Source organism: Lethenteron reissneri, chromosome 4 (assembly GCF_015708825.2).
Source record: "Lethenteron reissneri isolate LAM-NWPU_2019-01 chromosome 4, ASM1570882v1, whole genome shotgun sequence".
Classification (NCBI taxonomy): domain Eukaryota; kingdom Metazoa; phylum Chordata; class Hyperoartia; order Petromyzontiformes; family Petromyzontidae; genus Lethenteron; species Lethenteron reissneri.
In genome coordinates this window covers 3552329-3564705 of record NC_083782.1, presented here as the reverse complement: position 1 = coordinate 3564705, position 12377 = coordinate 3552329, and the positions used below count along the sequence as shown (strand labels likewise).

Below are 12377 nucleotides of genomic sequence, written 5' to 3'. Positions count from 1 at the left end.
TCCATCACCTGTGGAGCCTTCCCCCGTCCCGGCAGGGAAGAGGGAATCTGGCGAGACTTGTCAACTCAAACACTCTTCTCCTTTATTCTGTTGCGCGGCGGGGGCGGTGGGGGAGCCAGTGCGCGCCTCCGATGTGACAAGTGTTTTGCGAGGATCAGAATAAACGAAAAACCAAATCGCCGACTCAATCGCGACTAATTAAGGGGCCGCCCATAAATGACGTCACGCGATTTTGGACGATTTTTTACCTCCCCCCCCCCTTCGTCACACGGCGTCACAAAAAGTCACACCCCCCCCTTATGTATGACGTCACAAAGCTCTGCCCCCCCCCAAAAAAAAACATGCTTCAAATCGCTTTAAACTATTGTCATTGTAGTGCGTATTTAATGTGGCGCTGCACTCTAATGCTGTAGGAGAAACATTTATTAAAAAGTCTATTTAAGTAAGCAGAACGTGTTGTCTATATTTATTGAAAGTTGCGTATTCCGATGTGACGTCACATTTCTCAACCCCCCCCCCACCCCCCATCGTCACACATCGTCACAAATGTCTGACGCCCCCCCCCCCCTAGGTGCGTGACGTCATTTATGGACGGCCCCTAAGGAGGAAACGCACGCCCCGTCCTCAAACTGTGGTCCGTCGCTTCTTCTTATTCGCCGTATTTGTTTTTCCACAACCTGGCGTTTTCCGTACCACACTCAAAGCATTGTCCGTTGATGGATAAAAAAACAAGTATAATCATCAGCGCAAAGCCATTTCTTCCGTTCAAAAAGCAGGCATTCATCCGTGACCCCCTCCCCCCCTCACACATAAGCTCCGATGAGCGTGTTGTGGTTCTATGATTCATTTATATAAAGGACAGTAGGACACCCATAGGTATAATAATGCATCGCTTCCCAGATACCGCTTGGCTCTGCTGTCCCCCCCACACCACCCACCCTGCTTTAAACGAAGTTTGGTATGAAGAGGCCTCACTTTTTGGTTCTTTCCGTAAAGTCACGTAGAAGGGAAGAGAATTATTTTATTATGTTTTATTTTATTATTGTATTACTTCCCTTCTACGTGACTTTACCGAAAGAACCAAGCAGATGAATTCCTGCAGTCACGAAAGCTTTAAATCGAAATTTAGGCCTCACTTTCTCACAGAAACTATTCCGTGTTGTGGGGGAAGGGGGGGGGGGGTGAAGCTCACCGCCCTGACAGCTTCAGGTATCAAATCAAGCCCTGGGTAGAGACATGAAGTTTAATGAGGGGCATTGTAATGCAAGTTGGATTTTTGGGAATGTATTTATATCCACACGCATGAGACCAAAGGGCCCCAAAATATCCCGCTCTCGACGGAACTCGCAAGCTAAGCAGGTATTGAGCCTGGAGAGTGCTTGGATGGGCGACCGTCGTGCAAAACAGGTGCTATAGGCTGCTGCGGTGTTTACACTGCGGGTAACAGGGGACAGTGCAGCCCACCCTACTGCTGCTCCCTGCCCCCCAGCTACGACCAGGCCCAACGCACCCCCCCCCACCCCCGCTAACCTCTCCCGCCCGTTCTCCCAACTTTCACCGTAGCTAAAATATCACTTTCAATAACCCCACTTTAAATAAAAAAAACATCTCAACCGCTCTCACCGCACGTACTATTTTTTTGTTTCATCACTGATGAAAATCACCCCCTGGTTTAAAGGGGCCATGTAAATCTTGAGAAGATACGAAAATCCATCGTTGCAACTGTGCTCTGCCCCAAATGTCTGCGCATGTCCCCTTTCTTGACCAATCCGGTCGTGGGGAGGCCCTCATTCAGCAGCAGCTTGACAAACAAGGGGCACATTTACCTCGGACGTGCTGATATAAATCTATCTCGGTTTGAACAAACATTATTTACATTGCCTACAGTCACTCGGGATGTGGTTGCGGTGGTTCGCAGCGCACTGGACTTGCAATCCAGAAGTCGCCCGTTCGATTCCGTCTCCTGGCGCATCAGTGGCAACAATCGGCTAATTGTTCTCAAATCCAACCCCACATCTGTCTGCCCAGCACTGGTGATGGGGAGGCACCACACGTCAATCAATTGGTCCCACCTCTCGAACGATATCTGGCCAGCATTGAAGTGTGGGCCGAATTCCCTATACAGGGGGCATCTCTTAGGGCTCCGCCAGCAGTCCTGCACTTCTTACAGATGCGTCCATCTCACTCGTACGGACGTCCTGCCACGGCAGCTAAATCATTTACAAATAGGCTTCATCATGAGCGACCCAGTCCGTGGGTTTTCTCAGCCGCTGTTATGTTTCGTCATTGACTTTGGGGCTAGGCCAAGTAATTACACTGTGCAACAATTTGTTTTGCTCCTGGGTAGTAAGTGTTATTTCTGAATTGCTTATGCCTCAAAAGTACATATACAATGGCTATTATTCCCCACGAACTTTGCTTTTTTCACCAGCACACAAAAGCAAAGTTAATAATCCACTCCATTAATAACACTGTCTAACAAAAAAGTTTTGTTCCTGGGTCGTGTAATTTCCTAATTGCTTATGATTCAAATGTTTAGAAAATGGTTATTATTCCCCCACAAACTTTGCTTTTGTGACCAGGACAGTGATATTTTGAAATTTACATATTTTCAATGAGAAAACGTGTGTATTTGTGTCTTTCGTTCACATTACAGTCCTGGTCACAAAAGCAAAGTTTGTGGGGAATAAAAGCCGTTTTCTATACTTTTTAGGCATGAGCAATTAAAAAATAACACTTAGTACCCAGGAACAAAAAATTGTGTTACATAGTGAATTATCAGGGCCAAATCTATGTCGCAAGGAATGCTCCACCAGCCGACACAGCCAAACAAATTAAATTGTCACGTATACCAGCGTTTAACACGCCAATTGTGATTCGCTCAGCTCACTGGTAAGTTGAAAAACAAATCCCCACAACCAAACTTAGCAATTACACACGCGATGTTTCCGCTTGTGACTACATCAAGCAAAATCAGGACAAGGTCTAAAAAGCCAGAGTAACAATCGGAGTCAAACATCTTGGGCTGTTTGCAAACTTTGAAGAATTTTGGCACAAGAACGGACACACAACGTAGCGTTATTAAATCATTAAGGCCCATGGCATTTAACGTCACATTGATATCACACGTCAAGCAACAACAATAATATTCCTCATGTCTACGACTGTGTCGGTGTTCGTGCAGTTGTGATTCTGCTGCTGTGTATTTCTCCGATGCGTTTTAAGGTCGTACTGCAAGTTGTTCGGCACGTTTTGCTACACGTGCCGGAACCTTCTTCACGAACTGAATTCCATTGCGGAGCGAAACGTCGGACACCACGACAATCAACCGCAGTACGACGAGGAAACAAGAACGAAGCAACCAGATAATACGACAGCGAGCAAACAAAAAAACCCGGTAATTAATTTAACAATTATTATGTCATATGGCATTGTGGAATCTAGGAGCGGTGTTTTTTCAGCGCTGGAATGTCAGGATGCCAGCAGCAATCAGCGTAATGTGGCGTTAATCGTGGTTAATCGTTGTGATGTCTATTTGCGATCAGGTGAGATGCAGCCATGAAGCTCAGGGAGGCACACAGCATATGCCATGGTGTGTCCCCGTGGCTCCACCCGCACCGACGCGACCCTGCCATATCATATCGCTATCTAACCCCCAGCCCCCGCCCACTGGCCCTGCTTGGCCTCAAGCCAGATTCGGTTGGCTTGTTGTGGCCACAGTTTGGTTCTGGCTCGGCTCGGTAAATGGCCAGTGGAAAAAAACCCCACCTGTACCGCGAGGGCCCCAGACTGGCTTGGCTCACAAGTGCATCTTGCCTCCTCAAGCTCCCTTTGTCATCGTGTTGGTACTCATAGTAAGCTGTCAAATGTAGATATTTTAATACTGACAGAAGTGTGACATTACAGTGGCATTTTTAAAAACGTTTATATATATATATTTACGTCTTTCAGTCGTGACACGAATTTTGGAATGTTTTGTTTATACTGGCATTTGCTGTGATAATGGGATTTGGTGTCAGTAAAATGCATTAACCCCATCGCCCCTGACCTTTCACCACTCGTGAATATATGCTATGCAACTGGTGTCTAATTTATTCTCCTAGAATCGGGATTGAAGATTTTTTTTCTGTTCCACGTGAACATTTGCATGTTATGTCACTGAAGTGTGTAGTTTGAGATTGAGTATTTAACACATGCTTTTTACCGCATCTGCATATGTATTCATTATTATTACATTTGTTTACCCAGGAAAGCCTCATTGGGTGTCAATACTTTTTTTTCAATCGGAAGAGGAGATTTTCCTATTGAGAAAATTTGTATTTTTTTAGTCATCGGATGTTTTGGCCATTACGAGTTAGACTGATGGATGTTTTTTTTATTTATTTAGCTATGCAATAAACCAGAGAAGCCAGAGAAAATCCATACAGGGCAGCGAGGCAACGTAGGCATTACGCACAGAAAGGCACCCAAGTCGGGATCCGAACCTATGTCATTTTAGCTGTGAGGTACAAGTGTTACCACTGAGCCACTCTGCCATCATATAAGATCAGCAGGGTGACATTTGATTGGTCCTTGGACTGAAACACAGAGTGCTCACGATGTGAAAGGTGTACTGTTCAAAACCACATGAAATAACCGTCGATTGGATGCAAATTTGAAAATGCAGCAAAATATACATAATCAGTCTATACCCAGGGCATTTTTTAAAATGTATCTGATGGAAATGAAAAGATAAAGAGGTGAGCAAGAACCAGATGGAGTGCTCATTCAAAAAAGTTAATTCCGTAATAAAAAGCAGATAGGAATGTGCCCCAAGAGGAAGGTTTTCAATCAGTACGCATTGCCAACTGTAACCTGTGAATTGAGAAACACTACAAAATAAGACTGGGAGAAAAAAAAACTGCTAAGTGCAGAAAGAAACATGGAGAGATGGACAACTCATATTACACCGAGACGAAAATGAAGACTTTGATCGAGTCAAAAAAACGCAAATCAGAAACATCACATTTGACTGAAGAAGATTGGGTTTGAACAAACCACGTCATCATAGCTAAGTACGTCTGAGCATGTATGTTGTATGTAAGTTGAACTTCTTTCGCACCGTACATAGCCAACAGTGCTAATCGGAGGTGCGGGGGAAGGACAGCAAACCAAAATACAAAAAGCAGTTCTAAAGAAATTAATTTTCAATCCAGAAGTGGCATTGGTCCAGTTCTTCCCGATTGAGACGCTCAAGAAAAGGACGAAACTGTATTCACGAAACTGGCCATTGTGTGAGCCTGGTGGAAGAATGGCAGCCAAAAGGATGGGTTGGAAACGCTGCTGAGAAGACGGACACTGTGGATGAAGTGTGATGAATGACAGCGTTTTCAAAACCGCGAGTGGGTGCTACGGTGGCGAGATGTTAACTACCTCGCATGGTATACAGGAGATTATAAGTTCGATCCCGACCCTGACGCCTACAAACTTGGAATTTGCGTGTCCCTCTCCCCGTGGCTGCGTGGATTTTTCTCCAGGTCATCCGGTGTTTTCCCCTCCACATTTAGAGTCGGCGCGATGATCAACCGCTTCGTTGAGCTATCATTTGCGATAGCCAGGTCGCGTCTTAAATAAGGGTACATAGCTCAGTGGGCCTTACCTGGTATAAAAAAAATAGTTTCGTTTAGTTTCATGGATGGCGACTGCGTTTGAATGCTTTGATAGAAAACGGTTAATACAAACCGTGCGTCGTGAAAGTTCTAAATTCATTCCGCGGTGCTTTTAAAAAATTCCAGCCAGCAATCGAAAACACCGTGAATCCGCCTCCGAGTGCTTTCCCTCCTCCCCTACAAATAAAATGCGGTGGAACGGAGAGCTACGACTTTTAATGGAATTGACTTTTCCTTTAACATTGGACATTTCGAGGCAGAGTTTCAGACATCACAAAAAGCTAATGGAAGTTTTGAGATTGACCAGGTGCTTTAGTTCACTTACGTACTCTCCCCCCACCCCCCAACAAAATTATGCAAGTACGTCTGGTCCATCAAACTGAGCCACTGCATTGATGTCAGAAAGTCAGATTTTAAAAGCATCGAAGTGCCCCTCCCCCCCTGAAAATAAAGGAATTGTTTTTTTTTAATCCATGACTTGCATCCTAAAAAAGATGTGTTTTAGTATGTAATAGGGATGAGTTTCTGATCTCATTTCTTATCCAGACATCAGATTTAAAATTTTACCAAGTTCATTTTGGGAGTTTATTTTAGATTTGTTGTTTTAAACACATTGCCATTATATTTAAACAAACGATTTGCTGATGCTGCTACGCTAGCAGTGGTGCACACGCACAATTAACAAACAATACCAAACTCAGCACATTCGTCAACAACACTGTGGCCTTAAAAAAACACATGATATACATTTGTATTTGAATGCAGTGTTATTTCCAAACGTGTTCTCTTTTGTGTGCTTAACTTGACTTGTTTACACGGTACCGATCCGTATGAAGAGTGTGGCATTTAGAAAAAAACAACGTTCAGTCAGTGAAGCAATGATATTCAAGAAGACATTTGAGAATTTTAACAAGAATAATATGAGCAAATTTTACCGTCGAGGGATAATACTTTTTTGTTTACATGAAAAACGCAGATGTGGTGACGTCTAGGAAGTGATGTCACTTCCTGTGATGTCACATTTTCAGATAAATCCGAAATGAACAAAACAATTGAATATTCATCCTAGTTTTCTTTCAGTCGATCCAAGTTTCAGAAAAATTAAATAAATCTGCAGCACATCCCCCCCATATGTATGTTTTGGTAAACTGCTCATTAACCTCTGGTGGATACTGATGATTATGAAGCCTTTGATTAATTTTCCTGAAAATATGTAGAGTTTCATTTCAAATTGCAACAGCCACTGCTTAAACGCCTTTTAAACACAGTGCTGGCCGTTCGTGGCTATAAAACGCACAATAGTGCCTTAAAAACACAATGTCCAAATTAACTTTGATTTCGTGGAGAATGATAATTCGTCAATTAACCAATTACAGCCCTTCCTCTATCCACTGCTGGATGATGGTCCCTTCCTCGTCGTGTCGGTCGACCATACTTCACCACGCTGGTTAGTGCCATTTTTTTGAGGGGGAGATGGGGAGAGGGTTGAGGACCGGTTGACACGTCACTCGCCACCGGTGTTGGCCGTGACCGGGTCATCGAACGCAGGTCACAAAGTTCATGGTGCAGTGCGCTAACCGCCGCGCCACCACTTCCACTCCCTTCGCTGAAGGAACGTATAACAACCACTGCTGTTACACGTTCCTGATTCCTTAGCTGGTATCATCTGAACTGTTAATTGGTTGTCAGTTTTCATCATGTAAAATTTCTAATTGTATTATTTTTACTGTTTGATATTTTTTTTTTACTAATATCACCAATAAATGTGTTTTTCTGGCAAAAATATGAGCATCTCATCTGGAGCTCCCATTCCCTAGGCATTCGACTTACCTGCCCCCCCCCACCATGGTCACGTGACATGATCACGTGGCCTCCAAAACGTGGGCCAGTTCAAGATATTTGACTCGGAATGTTTGCCCATGTTACAATTCAGCCAAGTGTGCAATGAGAAACAATAAAAACCGACCCAGTATTCGGCCAAGTTTGAATACTAAGCGAATATTCCACGCAGCCTTAGTATTCTCTGGCCCGCCCTACTGGACATTTGTGAAAAAAATAGCTTTATAGCTCGTCGTATTCCTCCACTATAAAGATTCTGATTAAGATTTACCCAGGAAATCTCTCTCCACTGAGTCTCGAGACTCTTTTGCAGGAGGGTCCTGCATTGAAATAGTTTGACCAATTACTTTTTGAGCATTTTGCCTCTGAGAAGACGAGGGGGGGGGGGGGGCAACTCTGTACGTCTTAGAAAATGCAGCACTCAAAACCGGGTAGTATACATATATTTGGGAGCCAGCAATCATCTGCCTCAATGTTTTGCCATAATACGCAACACAATGTCAAACGTGCCGAGTGTCGGTGGCTATACATGTGGCCTTTCATGAAGCACCACCGTGGAGGAGAAGGTTGGGGGATCACGCACGCTCTGCGAAACTCCCCGTGGGCATCGAGGTGGAGCCATACCCTGGCTTGCCAGAAGAAGGCGGTCGACCAAACGTGGGGCCCACCTGTTCCGTCTGTACGAGACAAGCGTTGCCCCTTCAGGCGCGCGAGTTTTCTCTGCGTGCTCCGGTTTCCTACCACAAAGTGCTTCCTCGTGCCTCCATCGCGCAAACACCGGTGGTCATCCTCGCAGCAACGGCTTTCGGCTCGCCATCGAACAAAGACGGTGGTCAATGCATCGCACGCTTTGGCGGCCATCTGGAAAGCTCTTCCTTCCGATATTAGGAAGCCACTTGAGCAATGCACTTTTAAAGCATCATCCAGATTGAAAACGAAAATCTTTAGAACTGCTTTTTGTGTTTAGTTTGTTGTTTTTCCCGCGCATCTCTGATTAGCACGGTTGACTACTTACGAGTGAAAGAAGTTCAACATGATAGATACAAACACTAATTAATTGGCCTATAACACCTTAATATAGAGAGGCCTGCAGAGCTTAGGCAATAGTTGGCACCAGCTCACAGCCTTGCTGCCTTTTCTGCTTGTCTGTGCTTTTACGTGCCTCCGAGTTATTTTCTCTCTCTCCCTCTTCGAGAGCGAGCGAATAGTTTGCGGTGCGTCACAAGTTGAAATTATTCCGCGAGGCGAGCGACGGACGGTGCGAGACTGCGGGCTCTCTATGTGAGCACGTACATCTCTCTGTGGGTGTCTATGCGAGTTCTAATGATTACTGCGGTGAAGCGGATTCCACCGCTCACACCACGGACTGTCGGGGCAAGTAGCACCTATGAAGGCCGGCACGCTACACGAGAGGGTCGGTGGCCAGTACCATGCCCGGCCACGTTTGCCTCCCCAGTGGCGATGTTCACACACCGCACCAAGTGCTCATTTGAGGCTGAGTGTCAACCTAGGCGGAGGCCAAGGACCGATTGAGATAATCGCCACTGGTGTTGGCCGTGAGCCGGAATCAAACTCGGGTGGCCTGGTTGGTAGTGCGACGCGTGCGCTAACCGTTGCACTGCTACTGATCATTGGCCCCCGACAGGCGCATTTGCAGGGGATGCAAAACGGAATCGGCTGGGTAGCCGCCCGGAGCGCCATCGAAATGGCTTCTCCAAGCTCGGCATGCATTTATCAACACGCCCATATATTTTTTTTCACGAATTCCATTTGAAAAATAAAAACACCACACGATGATGTTTGCGTAATCCTCCAACCCTGCCTTAATTGCAATGTTATCCAGGCAAGTGCAGCAATGGCTTTTTTTCTTCTTTTAAGATTGCTTAAAGCTGTCTTTTTTCTTTTTTTAAATTATTTACCAGACCTAGTGTGTACTGCCTGTTGCATGCTAAAGCATTTTCCTTTTAATATATTGAAGTCATCTGCACCTGCTGGGCATGGACTCCAATATGTTGGGCACATTTTTTACTTTTAATCCTTTGCATATAGAATACACGGTATAGTACTATTCAGCCAATGCGTGTATCCCCCACCTTATTAACAACAACATTCAAATTAATTCCACAGCTTTTCTTAAAATAAAGTGCTCAAAAGCTTCGGGAGGTTTCAGAATTCTTTTTTAAAATCGCTTTTTTTTTAGCAATTATTTTTCTTCTTCTAGCGAAGCAAATCGATATTCCAGGGTTCCATCTGAGAAACTTCAGCAAAACTTCCCAAAAAACCTTGGCTTCATCGTTCCGAGACAAATAGCTAGCGTGAATTATAAATCACAAAGTCCGTTACACTGCTGCGTGGCTTGTCGCGGTTGTGCCGCTCTCTCGATTTGCCTTCGGTATCGTACCGCGCACTGTTTGGCGCGACGTCCGACGTTTTGCTCCACACGTGCCGGGACCTTGTTCAGGAACCGAGCGCTTTGGTAACTCTGCGGGCAGAGCGAGACGTGTCGGGCGTCGTGCCGAACAGCGAGACGTGCTTCCTCTCAGTTCCCGAAGAAGCTCCCCGGCCTTCCGGAACGTTCGCAGCAAAAACATCGGACAACCCTGAAAAAAAAAAACAATCGGAGGGCTCCCTACTGGGTCCATAGTCTCGATACGTCCAGCGACCACCGCCACCAGCAGCAGCAGCAGCATCAGCGCGTGACCGCGCGGGTATAAGCCGCGCTCAGAGTTTGGAGTTTTTGAGCTGGTCCATCAGCAACACGAGCTCCTCCCTCCGCGTCGTCACGCGCCGCAGCTGCTCCTTGATCTGCTCGATCTCGCAGTCGAGCTCTGACAGCTCGCGCAGCACCGACACGTGTCCGTCGGCCGGCAGGAAGCCCTGTCTCTGCCGCTGATGCTGCTGCTGCTGAAACGCAACGGGAGTGGCGCTCGCGGACGAAGCGATCGCCGCCGGCGAACCCGAGTCTGGCGACGGGGCCGCCGCCGCGGAAGCCACCGCCGGGTTCCGCTTGGGTGCCGATAGCCGATGGCCCCACGACGCCTTGGAGCCGGCGTAGCGGCCGTGGCCCAGGGCGGCCGCCCGGCGAGGGGCGGACGCGCTGGCGAGGAGGGTCTCGCGGTACGCGTGGCGCTGCAGCTGCAGCTGCTGCTGCTGTAGCTGATGCTGCTGTTGCTGCTGCTTGCTGGAGCGGCGGGGAAACGTGCGCTGCAGGGCGTCGGAGTCGAACTCTGCGCTGTCGGGGACGAGGGTCAGGTCGCGGTACACGGTCCTGTCGCGGAGAAACGCACGTTCGTTTGCGTTTGTGGGGACATCGCCACTGGGGAGACAACGGCGGTCGTGCGTGGTGCTGGCCACCCATCCCCTCATGTGCTATGCCGGCCTTTATAGGTGCTCGATAACAGCACTTGCCCCACCAATCTGTCAAGGCTATATGGGGGATCTTGTTTTGTGTGGAGTGGTGGTGTAGCGGTTAGCGCACTGTGCTACGAATCCGGCGACCCGGGTTCAATTCCCGATCACAGCCAACAGCAGTGACGATTATTTGAACCGTGTCCTAGGCCTCCCCTGGGTCGACTCAGCCTCAAATGAGTACTGGATGTGGTGTGTGTTCATTACCACTTTGGAGACAAAGATAGTCGGGCGTGGTGCTGGCCACCTACCCCCTCACGTACCGTGCCGGCCTCTATCGGTGCTACTCGCGAACACGTGGTAGGCAACAGAGGGACAGTGTAGGCAAGTCCACTGTTGTACTCTACGCTTTCACGAGCTATGTTCCATATCTTCACCAACTCGCACTGACCAGCGTGGTGAAGTGTGGTCAAATCAGAATCAGGAGTTCATCATCCAAGTAAATTACCCATTGAGCTAGAGGACTCTCTTTTTTCAAGGGTGACTCGGCCAGCAGACAGACACGGCAGCAATAGTTCATCAACACGAAATAAAATATGTAAATAATACATATGTATAAAGCCAAATTATATTACGAAACAATTACGTGTGTTTGCCTTTGTAATGTTTGACTCTCGATGACGTCTGTTTCAAAAATTACAGAGATAATAGTCTCCATGACCCGCAATTAGTCTGCAGAAAGGCGCTCATTGAGCGGTGGATTGACAATTAGATAAAGTCCTTATATATAATTAACGTACAGCGTTGTGGGATGCTATCAGCATGAATGACGCTGCATAAAATAAATAAATACACATATATCGTGGGACCTTTTTTGGCAGTATCAAAGTGTGAAATATCTGAATGGGTTTTACCCCTTTCTGGCAACGAAACACAGGTGTTAAAATGTTCCAACACCAAATACAGTAGATACATTTTGTAAGGGATTGTTACAACAACAACAACAACAATGCTGTCGCGGCAAGAGGCAGGTGTGCATGAGATGTAATTGTGACAATTAATGGCAGTGTTAAACCATTACTTTGGTTTATTGTTGTTTTGTTTAGACCCAGCGATAATTTAAGAGACTGGTCAGGGATGGTCTCATTTGTGGGAGTGACCCCGGGGTCACCAGAAGGGGACAAAGGGCCATGAAGCGGAATACGCACGATGGGGGACATCAAACAAACGCAGGAGCCGAACGACCGCATAGCAGGGGAAATAAAAACACACCGCACAAATATATAAATATAGAATATCAAATAAAACATCCTCAAAGCATACGTCGTTGGCTTAGTCAAATTACGTGTAAATGATTCATGGAAAAAAAAGTTTAAAAAACAAATATTACGACGTTTTTTTGTATATTTTTTCTATCTTTTTTACTTGTTTACCCAAGAAAGCCTCACTGAGTACAACGACTCTTTTTTAGGAGGGTCCTGCCAGGTTTATTGGCAGCAAGGGGGCGATGTCCGTTGACCTATTGTTTCTGGTCAAATGTCT

The 12377-nt window shown here is 46.3% G+C and overlaps 1 protein-coding gene across 1 annotated transcript in view; it reads right to left on the bottom strand.

Annotated features, from left to right (window-relative positions):
• Positions 1-1550: 1550 nt before the first annotated feature.
• LOC133349242 (glutamate receptor ionotropic, NMDA 3A-like) overlaps positions 1551-12377 on the bottom strand; it is a 90831-nt gene continuing 80004 nt past the window's right edge. The window contains exon 10 of the mRNA XM_061562572.1: positions 1551-10755. Within this exon, the coding sequence (XP_061418556.1) occupies positions 10209-10755 (547 nt within the window). The 3' untranslated portion in view covers positions 1551-10208. The remainder of the gene's footprint in view (positions 10756-12377) is intronic.